The 19,651-nt window shown below is 38.0% G+C and overlaps 1 protein-coding gene across 1 annotated transcript in view; it reads right to left on the bottom strand.

The window, feature by feature from the left end:
• Window positions 1–3,645: 3,645 nt before the first annotated feature.
• LOC123460245 (translation initiation factor IF-2-like) overlaps window positions 3,646–19,651 on the bottom strand; it is a 51,780-nt gene continuing 35,774 nt past the window's right edge. The window contains exon 2 of the mRNA XM_045148379.1: window positions 3,646–4,086. Within this exon, the coding sequence (XP_045004314.1) occupies window positions 3,801–4,086 (286 nt within the window). The 3' untranslated portion in view covers window positions 3,646–3,800. The remainder of the gene's footprint in view (window positions 4,087–19,651) is intronic.

Here is a 19,651-nt window from a genome sequence, read left to right as displayed (position 1 = left end):
ATCTATACACACACACACACACACATATATGGTGGCATTTTAAGTAGTAGCTGTACAGGAAAAAATGAAATTGTGAAATTTGTAGGAAAGTGGATTGATCTGGAAATTATTGTATATTATACTATATTACTATATGCATTTATATATTATATGATTTAGATGTATATAATTTATATATTATTGGGCATCCTAGACAAAATCACGTATTCTTTATCATATGTATAATCTAGCTTTTCGTGGATATAACTTTTAATGGTGTGTGTATGTAAGGGGGTGTGAGAGTAGGTGTAGGCTACAGACATGTCTTAATTCTCTCTCTTTTCCTCTTCATTTTTACTCGTTGTAACTAATGTCTTAAATTTTGCATCATATTCTGTGTTTATAGTTTTCCTCCAGATTTTATCACTCTTATATAGGATACATTGTGCTATTTTATTAACTATGAGACATTGTAAGAATGGTATTATGCCATGTTAGCAAATGCAAAATGATAGAAAATAGATTTTTGTACAATGACAACTTTATATGGCCATTCCATTAACCATACCATTTCTGAATCATATACTTCTAATTTTACACAATCCAAAAGCCAAGCACTCTGTTGATACTCTCACACTGAAGAGTGCCCTGTGCAGCATGTTTTCATTTGAAATATTCTCATTCAAGGAGTCTGCTTGGTGCAGTCTAGGTTATATATTCATACCATAATAGTAAAAACTGTGCTTTGACATATAGTAATATGTGAAAATAACTTAGGAATTTCCCTGTGATACTCTGGGACTTTCAAGATTAAATTTCCTGGGGGGGATTCAACATACAGGAGGCTTACTGGAGGAAACAACTTTAAGAGATAAATGGGCAGGTAGTGATCGTAGCAAATGGACTTCAAACCATAGGATTGAATTTATGCTGATGAAAAGAGATAGACAAGAAAGTTGTGAGTACTGTGAGGAGGAAGAGCCTCAGACTGTATCACAGCTCTGAGAAAGTCTTCATTAACTGGTGGGAGAATCCATATATAAAGACGTCTGAGAAAAGCAGCACTCTTGTTTTTCTGCCTTCATTTCTCACTGGTGAGTAATTTTAACTTTGCTACTGAAATTTCCTTCATCTTCCAGCAATTTAGCTATGATATATCCAGGTGTGGATCTTTTTAGAAGTACCTATTGGTGAGTTCTTTGATATGCAGATTAATATCTTGCACCATTTAGAAATTCTCAGCAATCATTTACTCAAATATGTTTCCACTTTCCTCTCCTAGGATCATCATTATACATGTTTTGGTTTGTTTCCTGTCATCCCTCAGAAATCTGAGAGTTTCTTCATTTTCCTTTATTCATTGTTAGATTCCATTAGATTATACAGTCTTTATTAATTTATATTCAAATTTGTGGATTATTTCTCCTGAAAGATCAAATTTGCACCTCTTCCTTTCTGGTGAGGATTTCACCTTAGTTATTTTACTTTTCAAATTTTTCCCAGAATTTTTATCTGATTCTTTAAAAAATAGCTTCTGCTGATTTAAGCTTTACATTTGAAATCATTACCATATTTTCTTTTATTTTTTTGCATGTGCACATGTATGCATGTATGGTACATGCATGTTTGTGCTGGTACACATGTTCCATGCATGTGCATGCAGAGACCAGAGGATAACATTGGATGTTTTCTTCCATGAATCACCTGAATGTTTCTTTGAGACAGTCTCTCATGAACTTGGAGCTGCTGGTTCATCAGCTAGACTGCGAACCAGTGAGTCTTAGTGATTCTTCCTTCACACAGGACTGGGGTAACAGGCATGGGTTGTCATGCCTGGCTGTTTTACATGGATGTTGGAAATCAAATTCAAGGTGGATCAGGTCCTCAAAGGGCTTCATGCTTGCACAGCAAGTGCTCTTATACAATGAGTCATCTCCCCAGTCCTTCTTTTATTTCTTTATACATGGTTCATTTTCCTTTTTGAGCATAGGGTAACAACTGATTGAAAGCTATTGTTTGTTAAGCCCATATATTAGAGTGATCTAGAAGAACACAACTGATAGAATGAACATATAAAGGGCATATATTGGATTTATTAGATTGGCTTATAGGGTGAAGTTTGGGAAGTCCCACAATATCTGTCTGTAGGTTGAGGAATCTGAGAACCTGTTAGCTGTTCAGTCCATGAGGCTAGATGCCTCAGCAATTCAATCTGACATTGAAAGCCTGGGAGATTCTTGGAAAGTCACTTGTCTTCAGTTCACATTGGGAGGCCAAAGACACTGGGTTCTGTAGCAGTGAAGGAGCATAGCACATTGGGCTTCAGACTGGTTGCAACCAGAGAGAGTTTTCAGTGCCCAGATATGGGAAGTCAGTTTTGATGAAGAAAGGTAGCAATATTGAATTCACTTATAATTCATGTTTGTGTTTTCATAAAATTACCACCTAGGGGCTGGAGAGATGGCTTAGTGGTTAAGAGCTTACATGTGAAGCCTGAGGACCCCGGTGCGAGGCTCGATTCCCCAGGACCCACGTTAGCCAGATGTACAAGGGGGCACACACGTCTGGAGTTCGTTTGCAGTGGCTGGAGGCCCTGGCGTACCCATTCTCTCTCTCTCTATCTGCCTCTTTCTCTATCTGTCTGTTGCTCTCAAATAAATAAATAAAAATAAACAAAAAACAATTACCACCTAATGGCAAAGGATATAGAGTTGACTGATATATTGAACTGTTATGGGATTTTCCAAGAGAGTTAGTATGAATTTGCATGCTCTCCCAGCCTGACAACAGGTCCATCCATATTTCTTTGACCTACACCTACTTGTCACCCATCCTCCAGTCTTCTCATGGCATGCCCTTCAAGACCTCAGCTCCCTCCGTGAACTACGTATAGGTTGTTGGTCATGTTTGCAGCATAAGTTACTAAGAAATCCCCCCTTCTTGATGCAGAGAATGACACATGTCAAAGCCACAACTGTAGCCATTGCTACAATTTCTCATCTGTTGTAACACCAGGCCCATCACCATTTGAGTGGTAGTGCTGACATACTTCATCCCTCAGGCCTACCAGCATAGGGTGCAAAGCTACTTGTATAATACTTCAACTGACCAAAAAGAGCTATTGGGCTGGACAGATTGTTTAGTGGTTAAGGCACTTGTCTGTAAAGCCAAAGGACCCAGATTCAGTTCACCAGGACCCATGTAAGCCAGATGCACAAGATGGCACGTGTGCCTGGAGTGTGTTTGTAGTGGCTGAAGGCCCTGGTGCACCAATTGTCTCTTGTGCTCTCTCTCTCTCTCTCTTATTTTCTCTCTTTCTTTCTCTCAAATAAACAAATAAATAAAAATTAAAATTAAAAAGGAAACTGTTGAAGACCAGTCTTATGTATCCCAGGCTGGCTTCCTTATAGCCAAGGATGATCTTGAACTTCTGATCCTCCTGCCTTCACTTCACTAGTGCTGGGACTACATGTGTGCACCACCACATCTCGTTTATATGGTGCTGGGGATCAAATCCAGGGCTTTATGTATTCTAGGCAAGCACTGTACTAATTGAGTTATGTACTCATCCCAGTAGTGAACTTTTTAATTTCCTTTCACTCAGTTATTTACCAGTGGAGTATTTTTAAAATTTATTGATATTTTTAATAAAAATGTTGCACGCATAGACCACCCTCTCCCCAATCCCAATTCTGATGAGAGTCTTTTGTGGGGTTGTTGGTATTCATTGTGGGGACCAAGAGGCCTCAGTCTTTGCAGGAATGGTGAAACATGAAGTCTCAAGCTATTACCACCCACCCTGAGGCTCTTACAATCTTTCTTCACCCTCTTCCACAATACTCTTTGAGCCTTGGTGGCATATCCAGTATAGTGTTTCTTTCTCTAGACCTCTGTTTGGATGAGGTTTGAGTGACCACAGCTCTGTCATCATTTCCCTGGAACTGGTTTTCAATCCAGACATGAAAGAAGTATTGTATCCCCACTTCCCATATAATGACTTCTGGGCCTGGGCACATGAAGTGTAGATGACCCATCTCCTGGTAGACAATTGGCTCTTGCTTCTTACTGTATTGATGTATCATTTTTCTCCTCCAAATTATCCTCCATCTGTAAAACAGAACAGATTTTCCAATCAAAAGTGAGAACAGCTTGAATAAATGGAGATAATCCTAATCATTAAGAAGATATATTGATGTATATATTCATTCTTCTTAGTTAGAAAGCAGTGGAGATTCTATAAAGAGCCTATTGGATTCCTGTTGTAGGGATTCTGACTTGGTTCCCAGAGCCAAATATGGGTTCACCCCCACTGAGCAGGTCTCATGTCCAATGCATGGGCAGTTGGTTAACTACATTGTGTACCACTATTGCACAAGTGTATACTTCTTGCTCATCTGGTTGATTTTTTAACTGGTAGGATCTCCTCCTTAATCAATAAGTTGCCTACTGTTACTCTCCAGACACTCTTATAGCACTATCTGGTACTATAAAGCTAGCTGGGAGGAAACTGGATTCCTTCTCAGTTCTAGCATGATCACTTGATGTCTTCAGAATAGGAACTTACATTTTAGCTCTAGCAGGTAACAAATGAATGGTTAATGAAAATAGGCTTCATATGTACAATGGAATTCCACTCAGTGGTAAGGAAAAATGAAACAACCAAATATGCAGGAAAATGGAGGGACTTGGAAAAAAATCATGCTGAGTGAGATCACATAGGCTCAGAAAGACATATTCCAAATGGATTCTTTCATATTCAGTTCCTAACCAAATCCAGTATCAGTTAATTGTAAGTTGTAATAAGTATCTACAATATGAACATGGCATTAGAATGAAGATAGGAAAAAGGGAAAATAGTGAGGGTAAGGAGGTAGGGCTGCTGGATAAGTCAATGATCAGGAAAAGGAAAGAAAGGTATGGAAGGGCCTACAGGGTGGATGGTTATGAAGGATACACAAAAATTATGGCAGCATGAATCAATCCCATAGAAACATTCTTTGGGATACCACTTGTGGTGGTTTCAGGAGTTTATTAAAGCTTGTAATTTAGAGCTACATCCTCCTGGCTGGAGAAGGAGTCACTGTCAGCAGATCCTAGGGTCCAGCTCTAAGCTGTGGGAGTGGATCTGGAATTTCCAGCCAGAGATATGCAAAGTGTTTGAGCTCTGTGTGGATTCCTGCAGTGTGATTACTTATGGTGATGGTGGTGGTTTCTCTCTCTGCCTGGACCTGTAAAAGTGGAGTCTCTTCTGCTACTATGGAACTTTGCCTCTATCTGCAAGCTTAAATAAGTCCTTTCTTCCTCCCATTAACTGTGTTTGATCTGGAGGTTCATCCCACAACCTGAAGATGTCTACTATACCACTCTACAAAAATTTCTCTCAATAAGGAGGAGGGAGACCCAAACATAAGAGCTCCATGAAAGGTGGAGAAAAAAAAATTAATCTAATATCATGGGCACTGGCTGATAATTCTAAGAACCAGAATTGGGTTCCAATCACAGTAAGCCAGGGATCAGGGAGATATGTGTTCCCCAAAATAATACAGGCTATTCCTAAAACACCTGGTTATGGTTATCTACAAGACTGAAAAAGTGGTGAACTTTTTATGAGGTCAGATTCATAAAGGAAGAATGAGAGAGGTATTGGACATATGAGTCATATTTTTATTTTTTGAACAAAATTACAATTAATATATGGTAAATGTAATTTTAAAATTTACTTATTTGTGTATATGAGTGTGTGTGTGTGTGTGTGTGTGTGTGTGTGTGTGTGTGTTAGATGTGGATGAATGTGTATAAGTGTATCACAGTACAAGTGTGGAGGTCAGAGGACAACTTCAAGGTGTTTCTCCTCTTCTTCAATCATTCTTAAATGTTCAAAGGCCTTTATTTAATGGTAATGTATTTTGATAATAATCTCCCCCCCCCTTTTTTGTTTTCCTTCTCCCATCTCCCTTCCATTGAACATCTTCTATTTAACTAGTCCCTCTTCTATGTTGATGTCTTTTACTGTTTATGAATTTTATTGTATGGCCCTACCAGATAATTCCATATTCCTATCAGATTATACTCATATCCTCTCTCCCCACCACCAATCCACTGAAGGCCCTCCTCAGTGGGTTTACTGGTGTTACCCTTTGGAACATGAATGCATCACTCAGTTTCTATGGTAGAGAGGGGCAATACCACAGGATACTCCTTTCTACCCTATGGCTCTTATAATCTTTCCATCCCCTTTTCCACAATGGTCACTAAGCCTTAGCAGGCATGTTATAAGACTACCTTAGTGGTCAGCCTTCTGTAGTCTCTGAATATCTGCTTTGAGGCATTTTGAGTGTCCTCAGTGTCTGACATCATCTCTCTGGAGCTAGTTTTCAGGTTAGCAGTGAGAGCAGCATTCATGCTTAAGTGGTCATGTTCTCTGTAATGTCTGGTGGGCCCTGGCAGATGTTACAGAGATGGGTCATTTTGTGATAGGAAGTTGGCTATCTTTTCTTGTCATATTGATGGATCTTGGTTTTACTGCTTTCTGTAAAACAAAGCAGATTCTCCAATAAAGAGTCAGAAGGATTAAAAGGGATATGCCTAGTCATTTAGAAGACTTTTGGAAAGAAGTAGCCACTTTTCTTGGCCACAGGCCAATGGGAACTTCAAGGCAGAATCTCTTATTATTTTGCTACTGCTTTGGGATTCTCCTGGCTCCTCCACCAATTGCTGTCTGACTTTACATGGGATCTGAGGAAGATCAAACTTAGGTTGGTTGACTTACACGAAAGTACCTTTAACTGTTGAGTCATATCTATATCTCTATGGTAAGTACAATTCTAAAATAAGTAGCTTGAATTGCAGCCACAAAACTATAACACCAACTGAACACTAGGAGCCTGTGAAATCACTACATATGTGGCAAAAGGAAATTTGCACGTGCAATTATTTTAAGAGTTATGGATGTGGAGATTATCCTACTGTTATTGTTTGATTGCTTGTTTACGTGACACTGGTTTTAGGAAGGGCAACTTGGATTGCATGGGTCCTTGAGATCCCATAATCAGGCACTCTCAAAAAGTTACTTGCATGGATAAACTATTACTCTCTTGCCTAATAACTGATATGAACACATTTACCTGGGACTCTAATAGGACAGTGCAATCGAAAAGAAGCCACGGCCTTTGGTAGCTGTATTCCTCTATACTGTCAAGCCAGGCCCAGCAAGCAAGGATCAAAGGGTCTGTTGCCTAAATCCTACTTGCTGAAGATATAGCAATCAGAAAACAAAGCTTTCATTGATATGGTTCATAATGGTCATTTGTGGCAATGAGAAAGGTTACAAAGGCCAAGAGTATGTGTGGCAGTTGAAAAGCAGCAGGCAAGGAAAGAACTCTCCATCCCACTGGGTCGTCAGATCCATCATCCAGATGCATGTTTATTGCATGGCAGTCCTCACCTATAATTCCAGAATGTGGAAGACATAAACATGATGGTCACAATTTAGGCCAGTATGGGATTCACAAAATAAAACACAAAAAATAAAAGAAACAAAACCAATATAAGATCAGAGTCCTTTATCTCAAATTCATAGCACCATGAGTTTTCAGAACTGTTTTTTTTTTGTTTTTATTTTGGAATATTTGTATAGGATTTACCAGTTGATCTTTCCTACTTTGAAAATCTGAAAACAAAAATAACCTGATATCCAAAATATTTTTAAAACATTTTTACTTATTTTAGAGAGATACAGAGATAGAGAAAGAGAGAAAGAAGTGTATGAGTATGCCAAGATATCTGCCACTGCAAAGGAACTCTAGGTGAATACACCACTTTATGTATTCAGCTTTACGTAGGGAATTGAGGCTTTGTATGCAAATATCTTCAACTGCTGAGCCATGTTTCCAACTCTCCAAAACAATTTGAGCATATTAATGCTCAAAAACTTTCAGATTGTGGAGCCTTTCAAACTTTGGAATTTTGGGTTAAAGAATAGTCAATCTATACTGCATCCATAAAAATAGAAAATATGTTTGCCTTCCAGGTGATCCCAGGGATTTCTACTGGTACTTCCTTATTTTCTGTGGTAAATGAAAAACTGCAGCCATGTAAAGGGATGCTAAGTGATAACCCAAAGCTATCAGGTGTATGTGTCTAAAACAGTACACCAGGAAAGCCACTTAAAATGAAAAGTGTGAACAGTGAGGATGAGGAGAAGCTGTAATGAATGATATACAAGGCAGATGAGAGGCATGCATTACAGCTCCAAGATCTGCTGCAGGGATGAGGCCATGGTCCATGCCACTGAACTTCCTCATGTACACGCCCCTCAGAAACTCAGAGGAGCTGATCCCAGAAAAGGTCCACGTACTGTACCATGAAGAAGCATCCCAGTGGTACAAAAGCCAAACTAATAGGTCCCGCGGAGACACACACATCATCCTTCAGGATACTTTTAGTCACCTTCCCACTATCCATGAGTGTTACCTCTTGAATTCTAGGTTCTTCTCCAGAATTTGACCTTAAGTAAAGAAAAGTATACCCCTTTATGGGGGAAAACTGGATCCAGGAACCATCCAGATGAAGACCAAAAATACCATGTCTCCTACAATAGTTCAGGGATTTCTTGAATTCTTCTGCTTCATAACATTCTGGAAAGTTGAATGTGTCTCAGTGGTGGCCACATCACAGTTTAAATTCTCTCTGTGGCTAAAATGATTTTCATTAGAGTTTGTAAATGTTGTTGCTAACATAATTCTCTAGTTAACTTTCTGCATAAAATGCATTAGAGATTGCTCCCTGGGGTACCTGAGCATATTTTTCCAGATCTGATGATTTAACTGGAATAAATTAATGTAGAATGTGGTATTTAATATATAGATATTGAACTAAAAAATCCTTTCCTTACCTTAGCCCAATAAGCAAAGGACACTGATATCAGTAGGATATATCCGAGAAAACTACTGACCTTTTGCCATTTTGTTTTAGGCCAATACTGAAACAGTGTTATCATTAAAGAACAGTGGAACATGCTGTCTCTAAAAAGTTCTATCTGAACTTGTTCAGTTGCTTTTTATTGGTAAGAAATGGAACAGTCAACATTTTATCTTTATTTTTGTTTGATTTTTCAACTTTTTCTGCATATGTGTCTCATAAAGCCCTTCAAAAATACTTAATACTTCTTACTTAGCTAGGCCAGGTAGTGTGGTAGCATTATATGCAAAATGTATAAGAATCAAGCATCTTCAGGGTATACCACAACAGAGAGATACGAAGTTAATGTGGCCTTAGAGTATAAATATCTATGAAAACTATTGTCTGTTCCATGGGAAGGAAAACTGTTTCTTTTCCTTCTTCTAGGTAGAAATGCCTTATAATTGGCCAGCCAGGTCAAATGAGCCAACGGGTGCAATAGTGGCACATCTGTTATGGGGGAAACGAACTGCCCTCAAATTAGACTGGAAGCTCACTCCATGGGAAGGGAATACATCCCTGATACTGAAAACTTAAAACAGGGGTAGTCATAAGCCCTAGGGGTGTAATGTCTTCTGTTGTCTGGCCAAATGTATATACTATGCTTATCAAACTGCTCAGTAAGTACTTCTGTTAATGTTCACATCCTTATATTAATGCTACTCTCACTTTTGGTTGAGAATTTCTCTTTTCAGATGGAAGTGACCTTGGGATGACTCAGGAGCTATGATGGTGATGGAAAGAAATGACCGCAGTGCTCAGTACTGCAGTATCTGTATCACACCTTCTAAGGATCATGGTCTAATGCGGAAGAGGTGGTGGAAAGAATGTAAGAGCCAAAGGAAGTGCAGGACTCCATACAACATGCTCCCTCCAGACACAAAATGCCTGGATATCCATGGCCTCACAGTGCCTGATACTACCTGCATAAGACCATCAGAGGAGGAGGAAAAGATCAAGACATCAAAAGTAAAAGAGAGACTGATTGAGATGGGGAGGGGGTCTGATGGAGAGTGGAGTTTCAAAGGGGTAAGTGGGGGGGATGGAGGGTATCACCATGGGGTATTTTTTTATAATCATGGAAGTTGTTAATAAAAAATTAAAAATTAAAGATAAAATAAAATAAAATAAAAATAAAATTTTAAAAAGAAAATAAAGGTGTTCTCAAGTAGATGAATAACTACATACAATGTAACTGAGTCCGTATTTATTAGGCTAGAAAAGATAATTGTACATATAAACAACAGCTGAACTTTGGGATAACTAATTGAATTTGTAACAGTATACTATCATTTGTTTTATGACTTTTTACCCCAGGTTAGGTTATTTATGACAGACCAAAGGCTTAATGATTCCATTCAAATCTAGTTTAATAAACCAGTGAGTTGACAGGAGTTATTTACAACTGTATGGGGGAGGGATTATTTGTAGGAGCATGAATGGCTCAAAGGCTGTTGCATCAGCTCAAAGCCCACCCCAGCAATATTTAGTACATAGTTATGGGACTAAAAGAAGATGAACAACTGATTTCCCCCATAGTATATTGTGTTGCAAGCACTTTACTGAGATAGTTAATAGTTTACATGACACATTCAATGCTTAATTATAAAATATGTTTTATGATGGATGATTTCACCCAGCTGTGGGCTAATGCAAGTACCCTAGGCACATTTAACTTAAGAGGGTCTCAGCTATATGCTCAGAAGCTTAGATGTGTGAATTGTATTGCCAATTTAATGATACTTTAAACTTAACAGTAGGCTTATTGAGCTATAATGTTATCATATGTTAAGCATCTAAAAATAGAACATTAACTAAAATCCCTTTTAAAAGTGATTGCTGAAATCTACTAGACTTACATGCTTTAAATGCTGAGCTTTATAGAATGAACTGGGGTTGTGAATTTGAAACTTTAGCAAGTGTTATTATTATTATTATTATTATTATTATTATTATTATTTAATTCATGTAGGGTCTCGCTGTAGCCCAGGCTGATCTGGAATTCACTATGTAATCTTAGTCCGGCCTCAAACTCACAGCAATCCTCATACCTCTGCTTCCTGAGATTATTGACTTTTTAAAGCCACATAGTTGTTCCATGTACTATTCAACCCTGGAAAAGACACATATTTAATGTGAAATAATCTCATGCTAAGTTTTCTGCCCACTTTACTTTCCATTTGTCTCTTCTTAAATTCCTCATAGAAAATTCCTTATACCTGAGATGGCAGTGTGGAGACAGGGTGTCTCATCAATGACACGCAAAGACCATGACAAGACTTACCACTGGGTGTGCACTAGCAGCACAGGCCAGGAGAGAGCCAGAGGAACCTCTGGAAATCATCAGAACATTTTCAAGAGACAAGTCTACAACCTGAAGAACACCAATTATAAGTCCAAGTGCATGCTGTATCCACCCACCTGAGGGACCAGGCCTAATGTTTAGCCTTGTTATTGTGAGTGATAAGGAATTAGGACTCATAGCATGTTTCTCTGAGAAAGCCAGTGTGACTAGTGTTTCTGAGATTATCTTTTGTTAGCCCTTGCTCTTGGGGTTTTGTCTTCCTAAGGGCAAATTCCCTGGCACAAAGGTCCACTCCTGTTCTATGCGGTGCTTTTGCTGCTGGCAAAAGAACTGAGGTTGAAACATGATATTGGCTTTATGGGTGAGGTTCCTGTTTGTTCAAGGCCACCTCCTATCTTTCCCCTCTGAAGCCACCAAAGAAAACTCTGGAAATCCTGGAGTGACCCTTAATTAGCTGAGAGCGGGAGGAGGTACAGAGTGGCAAAAATAGAATGCCTCTCTGCTTTTCTTTTCTTTATAGCAAGCATAATGTAGTCTGAGCTAAACGACTTTTGTGGACAAAGAAGTTGGCTGGGTTTGGTCTATTATTGAAATTATTGTAAGTTGAAACAGTCTTCTCTTCCTTTTAGACAAAGGGCCAGGTTTCTAGCAAGTGATTCCGTTAACAGTTTGCTGCTGGTGGTACCTGGTCACCATCCTCAACTGGCCCTTTCCTTCTTTCTAGGGGGTAGGGAGTAAAACAGCAGAGCTGATGTCTGAAGGCCTACAGCTTTGTGTTCCTCTGCATGCCCTCCTCTCGTCCAATCTCACCTGTTCCCTTTATATTCTCAAAATGTGTTCTTCAGCCTTCCATGTCAGTCTATTAAACCTCTTCAAGCACTAGCATTTGAGCTGCTGATTGCTATTGAGAATTTGTTTTTATTATTATCAAAATGGTTGGAATGGATTTGGTCAGGAGAAGGACTCCCCTCTCTTTCTGAGGGCAGTCTCCCTAAAAGGGATTCATGTGTGCATGAATCAGTGTGCAGATATAAATCACAACGTGACTGGTCTGAACTAGTATTCTAGCTGAACTTGATCTTAGAAGAAACAATCATTTTAAATTCAACAAGTTGAAATGAAAACTAGAAAGCTTTTAAGTCTCCCTAGCCTCTAAATATAGTCTATCTTTAATCCTAATTGAAATAGATATGGAATGTGTCGTGTTGATTTTTCTACACAATTTTGGATTGTGTCCCACTCCACATTTCCTGTATAGTCCTTTCAATGGAAGCAATTGGACAAGTACAAAGGATTAATTGGCTATTTTATGGATATTGGGACACACAAATTATCTCAGGAGCAAGAGTAATAATGTTAAAATAAAACATACCTGTTTATATACTACTTTATCTTAATGATTGTCAAAATTCCTTGTGCATAAATATCATCTAGGGGATAGTTCATGTAGGTGTTTCTGTACCCTTGTCCTCTTTTGTCCACTTAGGTGATCAAGTGTGTCTGTGCCAAGGCCTAGTAGTGCACATCTTGAGAAGCATGAAGTATCCAAAGGGCTTCACTTGAATTTTATAATTTAACTTAAGCAATTCTGCTTTGAAGGCTTGCATCCTTCCTTGGTCTCCTGGGTGCTGAGTATCCTCAGCTCTCCTTCTGCCCTTGACTACCCTTCTCCTTCTCCTGGAGAGAAAAGCTCTGTGGAGTCATGTTTCCTTGGTACCCACTGGAACCTCTGGTTGGGATGTGCATCCATGAGGCTGGCATTTTTCTCACATGGGTCACACATTCTCACATGTTTAATTCTCCCAGGAGAAATTTCATGGCCTATAAACCAGTCAGTTCATCCCTTCCATACAAGTACGTCATGTGGATCTGGTTATCACACTTTGCAAACCAGTAAATTAAGATCTAGAGAAGAAATTGTTATTAAACAATTACAGGTGGTTTAATATAAAGCAGAGCAAACAGGTTGGACTCTTGTCTATCTGGAAAGCTAAAATTTCCCAGAGGCAAGACAACTGATGTGAACCTTTATAAAGCCAGTGGTACAACAGGAACATAAAGTGGGGTAAAGGCTAGCCTCTCACACCCATACTGGACACATGTGGTTAGTGTGAAGTCAATGTAACCTTAGTTTACTTTACAAAGGAAAAGAAGAAGCTATGACAGCTTGATGTCTATAATTTTAGGATGATGAAGGAAATATTTTACCCAACAAATTATAGATTATGTATACATGACTTATGAGCAAACAAACCATATCAACTATAAGAATATTCTTACAATTTTTTTTTGTTTTTTTTTGAGGTAGGGTCTCACTCTGGCCCAGGATGACTTGGAATTAAGTATGCATTCTCAGGGTGGTCTTGAACTCATGAAAATCCTCCTACCTCTCCATCCTGAGCGCTGGGATTATTAAAAGCATGCACCACCACACCTGGTGCCAAATTTATCTTAACAAATACATAATATTAAAATTATATGTATGAGTGGGACAATATGATGTTTTGGTATATATATATGGAGAAAGAGAGAGAGAGAGAGAGACTTAAGGTGTTAAATTGGGTTAAACATATTAATCTCCTAAAGGTATTATCTATTTGTAGCAAACACTTCCCACCTCCTTCAATTTTCTTGAAGCATGTGGTCTATTGTTACCTGCAGTCATCTATGGCATAGCTGCACAAAGAGCTTCCTGCTCTTCTTGTCACTCAGAACCTACTGCTTCACCTTTTTGCATCCCTCCTTCCCACCTATGCAGCCCAGTTCCTGAAAACACCATTGCCTCTCATCTTTGGTGAGGTCAAAGAACACTCTTGAGACCATGCATGCTAGATCTCTGAAGAAATTAGGAAAAAATAAACATGTTTAAACTAAAGTCTGAATTGGAAGGAGACAGGGGTCTTCTCTTCCAAAAACTTTTCTTTTTTTTTACATTTTATTTCATTTTTATTGTAAGGTCACTAAGAGTTTGCTAAAATTGGGTATTTCCTTCAGTCCATGGGTACAGAAAAATTTCAGCATGTCTATATGCATACTAAGTGATATGACAGGAAGCCCAGCTGGTTCTAGAAACACTGACCAACAGTTCTGTGTCTTTTACTTTTTTCCTTTCTTCTGTCAGAGAACTTCTGCTTTATAAGCTTGCTATTGTCATTAAATCTAACCTTAAATATTTGAGATCTATGTCTCTCTATATTAGTCCTCCATGTAGCACTTACATCAATCTGACATTTACTCCATCTCTGATTCATTCTTTGTAATATGAATTCAACAAACACAGCATTATTATTCACTACAAAAACTGTACACTTGGGCTGGTGATAAGGTATTGGCTCAGTGGATAAAGCATTTTCCATACACACACAGACTAGAATTCAGATCCCCAGCACCCAAGTAATATCCAGTGGGTGTGATGGCCCACTTATAATCTAACTGCTCAGGAGGTGGAGAAAGGGGACCCTTGGTAAGCCAGTAGTTCAAGTGAAAGAGCTTGTCTCAGTAAATAAATGGAAGAGTGATTGAGAAAAAACACCCAACATCAACCATTGGCCTACACACAAACACACACACACACACACACACACACACACACACACACACACACACATGAATGCATGTGTATACTCTCTTGCACACACCTGTGAACATGCATGCACACATGTGCTATACCACACATGTATACACACAAAGTTTAGAAATCAAGTCAAATAAAAAAGTACATAACCAGGAGCATATGGTCAAAGTAGTTGCGAAACGGATATTGGCTTATTGAATGAATGCATCATTGGTTGGTTGGATGGATAGATGGATGGATGGATGAATGGATGAAAGGGCGACTGGATAGGAAGGTATGATTTTTTATCTTTTTCAACAAAATTATTTGTGTTTATCTCTCCTTTATCCTGAATTTCCCATGCACACATTCCCTCTAAATAATCTGCATCCTACTGCTGGTCAAGACAAATGCCAGCTGAGATTTCATGTTAGATGCTTCCTCTTCAGTTCTAAGAGCTTACCAAGTTCCCTATTATGTCTCTGGATCTTAAATACCATTATGAGGGTTCCTCTATTACAGCCCAGATTGAGTGTTATTTGACCCTTTCTCATTCTTACTCAGGTCTGAAATAGCCCATCCTCAATCCTGAACTTGAGTAGATTCATTCTTGATTCTTAATTACAAGCTTGCTGGGAGGCCTCTCTCTGTTGCTTCACAAACAATTTTTATATTATTATTCCAAAGATTTTAATATGCTAAATATAATCTTATTATCTCACATGCAGTTTTAATCCACAATAGTATTAGTCATATAGATTCAAAGATATTCAAATGTTGTATTGATGGATATTTAAATAAAATGGCCTCTAATAATTTATATAATATTTAATAATATTTAAATAATATATTACCTTACATATTTTCCTAGCTTTAATGTAAACAAAAGGTGAGAATTTTCCTCTAAGCTTACTATTTTGTTGAGACAGTCTCACTCTCTAGCACAGGCTAGCTTGGAATTCACTATGTACCCCAGTTAAGACTCAAACTCATTAGTGCCAGTCCTCAGGCTTTACTACTTGGATATCAGGCATGAGCTACCATGTTTAGTTTATATCTATAATTTTGATAGTTCAATTTTCTCTTATTATGTCCAGCCAGCTATTACAAATATATTTTGTACTATTATTAACAAGAATTAGAAGTAATGAAGTCCCATTCTGTAGGCAGCTAGTCAAAGTCAAAGGCCCAAGTGAACAAAAATATCTCCATGCAACTAATAGTCCACTCCAACAACACAGAAATTGTGTAATGAACCCTGCACAACCAGTGATAAGCTCCACAGAAAGAATGTGGTTGTTTGAGCCACATCTTCCCCATAAGCTTATGTGTTTTGAATGCCTGGTCTCCAGCTGATGGTAATTTAGGAAGAGAAACCTTGCTGAAAGAAATATGTTTCTGGTTGTGGAACTGGAGGCTCATTAGCATATAGCTTGCCAGTGTTTGTTTGGCTCATTCCTGCTGCTATTTTCCAACTGTTATGGCAGAAGTGATTTCCACCCCGGTCCCACCATCATTTCCTTGCCATCATCAACATTCCCCTTGAGACAATAAGCCAAAATAAATCCCTTCTGCTCATCAGCTATATTTGGTCAAATATTTGGTCAGATGTGAAGGTAACTAAAATAGAAAATTAGTACCAGAGAATTTGGGTAATTACTGCTAGAAACCTGAATGTGTGCCTTTTGATCTTTTGGAACTAAGTTGCAAGGGGAATATGGAGGGATTTGAAACTTTGTACTAAGAAACACCTTGCAGTGCTTAAGCAAAGCGTTATGGATCATTTGTTCAGAGTTGAAAGATGTAAGTGCAGGAAGAACTATGGCTTATGAAGGAAAAAAAGAGCTTTATCCAGACTGGTCTAGAAGCAGTTTGTGTGAGTTGCTGATTGTATTCTTCCCTTGTTCTGTTGTTGATTTTTTTGCTTTTAGGTTTTTCAAGATAGGGTCTCACTGTAGCCTAGGCTGACCTGGAATTCACTATGTAGTCTCAGGGTAGATTTGCTCTCTTGGTGATCCTCCTACCTCTCCTTCCCAAATTCTGGGATTAAAGGCATGTACCACCAAGCCTGGCTTTTTTTTTTTTTTTTTTTTTCTTAAAACTCCTGTTGCTTCCTCTTTGTTGAGACATTTGGTTGGATTTTTCTGAGTTGCTACTCTTACGCCTGACAACTTGACCAATCAGGAACCTTCATATGCATTCAAGTTAACAAATAAGCCACTCAAAGTTGATGATTAATTTACATGCTGACAGAAACAAATCAGGTTCATTCTTAAAATATAAAACTTTCCAGGTCAAAGTGCTACTTGCAACTCATTTTTAGGTCCCTCCTATTGTGAATACTTCCCAATAAAACTTTGCTTGTTTTCCTTTTATTGTCCTTTTTCATCATTCTTTGTAATCCTGAGTCAAAAAACACTCAACCTGACTCAAGAAATCAATAACACTATCATATATATATATATATATATATATATATATGTGTGTGTGTGTGTGTGTGTGTGTGTATCATATTCTATATTAATATGATACTTATTATATATTACTGGACTACTAATATGTAGGACTTGAATTTTTAAGGCTGCTGTAAAAATTATTTAATTATTTTTCCAACATTTTCTGTCATTTTATGTAGTCCACAACTGTGGATAGATATACATTTTCCATTCATATCTTCACTAAGACTAGCCACTATAATTTTTAAAAATGATTTTAAAAAGGAAATCAAAGTTATTTTTCCTTATATTCACAATCTTTCACCATAAATCAAGTCAATTTTCCACTTAATTACAAATTTTTATTTTCTTTTAGGTAAATAATTTTTTATTATTTTTCCATATCTAGTAGAAAATGTTTCAACTATTTTTCATCAAAATAATTATCACAGCTTCTACAAAATTTTAAAGTAGCTGCTGAATAATACCAGTTCTCATCCTGCAACTCATGTTCCCATAGCACAATGTTCACATCAGTGAAAAGGGGAGACATTTCATTTGAGAAGGAAGTTGTAAAATCAATTTGTGCACTTACACCTGTGATGATAACCAGTGACTATGCTGGGCATTGAGTTGTTATCAGCTGCAAACCAGGGTGAGGAGGTAGTGATAATTTCTGTTGTGGACCAAACCTATGGGAGAGGGAAGCTACTTATCTCAGGTGAACACAAGCTAATCAAAATCAGCTTTTCTCCGTTTGCTTACTTAATCAGGCAAAAGTAAGTAACCACTCAGAAAAAAAAAAAAATAGCTTCAACTGCATTGATACCAAATTAATTTCACATGACCCATGGATAATTGTTTGCAACCTTCTAAAAGGTAGAAGCTCACAGCTATTTCATTTCATTAAAATGTTACAGAAAGCAGTCTACATTTGGGCCCTGCAATTTATTTAGAAGACCAAATGACACTCCTATTTGTGAGTCATTTTCCATGAAATATACTATGAAAATCATTCATAAAAATCTCCTTTTTCTGTGTATGACTCCAAGTTATTAACTACAGCTGACTACAGCCTAGGGCAGTGCATCTGAGTCTGCATATTTGGCTCTGTGGGAGCTTAAAATGATACTGCTGACTGCTCTTGTCCTCCCTCCTGCTCCACAATGTCATAATTTAGTCGATCTTGGATGGAGCCTAGGAAAGAAGATTTTTAACATATCACCAAACATGGTTGAGAACCACCTACTTCTCTAGGGACTATAATGGCTTAGGTTTTGACTTGCTGTAGATATTTCTCTTCATAAAGATGAGTAAGAACATGTAGTTGTTTCTCAAATAAAAATGATTTTTACTTCTCTTTGTTTGCTTGAGGAAATTACTATAAAGCATTCAGAAATACAGAAAGGATTGAAATGTTCCAAGTTAATTAGATTTTGGCTTCCTTTTGCAGACAAGGTCTTTCCATATAGACCAGGCAGGCCTCTAACTCATGATCTTTCTAATGTTGGGATTATAGGTATGTGTTACCATTTCTGGCTATGAGAAATTTTAAAGTTATGGTTTGATATTTACATAAATTCTGTTAAATTCTCTTTGTGTCTGTCGGTGTGTCAAACCTAGACAAGATATTGATGCTTTCATAATGATCTGTACCATATTTGCTGTCTCAGAATGTTTATCCTTCTCCCTTTTGTCCTCCTATACTTTTCAGTCATGCTGGTCTGCCTCCATTATGTACTCCTTATGACTATTACCTAGAGTGGTGTCTGATGCCCTCCAATAAATGGTTGCTGACTGACTGCATATTTCTGTTGTTTTGCTGGCTGGATAGACTGCTAGCCGTAAAAGTGCCACAGCGACCTCTGTTGATGAAATCAGGAAGTGCAATATACAGTCAGAAAGTGATTTGCTGTAATCATTAGACAGTCTAGGTAACTTGGAAACATGAACTATGTGTACACTCAGAATTTAATAAGAAATAATATGCAATGGGAATTAACTTTAAGCATACAGAAGGGGGAATGGTGCTGTTGATCTGTCTGTATGAGAATATAGCTCAGCATTTTACTTTGACTTATACTGTCACCATGTTCAGGAGCCCATTAGTTAATTCACCATTTTAGATGATTTGCCTTGTTTATCATCCTTAAAAAAATAATTATTTCATAATGCACATTGACTTTTATATAAAATACCCAAATAATTCTCACTATGTTAGCTAAAACTTTCCACTCCATATTTTTTTTATTTTTTTAAAAATTTTTATTTGTTTGAGAGCGACAGACACAGAGAGAAAGACAGATAGAGGGAGAGAGAGAATGGGCGCGCCAGGGCTTCCAGCCTCTGCAAACGAATTCCAGACGCGTGCGCCCCCTTGTGCATCTGGCTAACGTGGGACCTGGGGAACCGAGCCTTGAA

This window comes from Jaculus jaculus, chromosome 4 (genome assembly GCF_020740685.1).
Source record: "Jaculus jaculus isolate mJacJac1 chromosome 4, mJacJac1.mat.Y.cur, whole genome shotgun sequence".
Classification (NCBI taxonomy): Eukaryota; Metazoa; Chordata; class Mammalia; order Rodentia; family Dipodidae; genus Jaculus; species Jaculus jaculus.
Note: the sequence above shows the minus strand (reverse complement) of the source record. Positions and strands in the feature narration are given on the sequence as shown.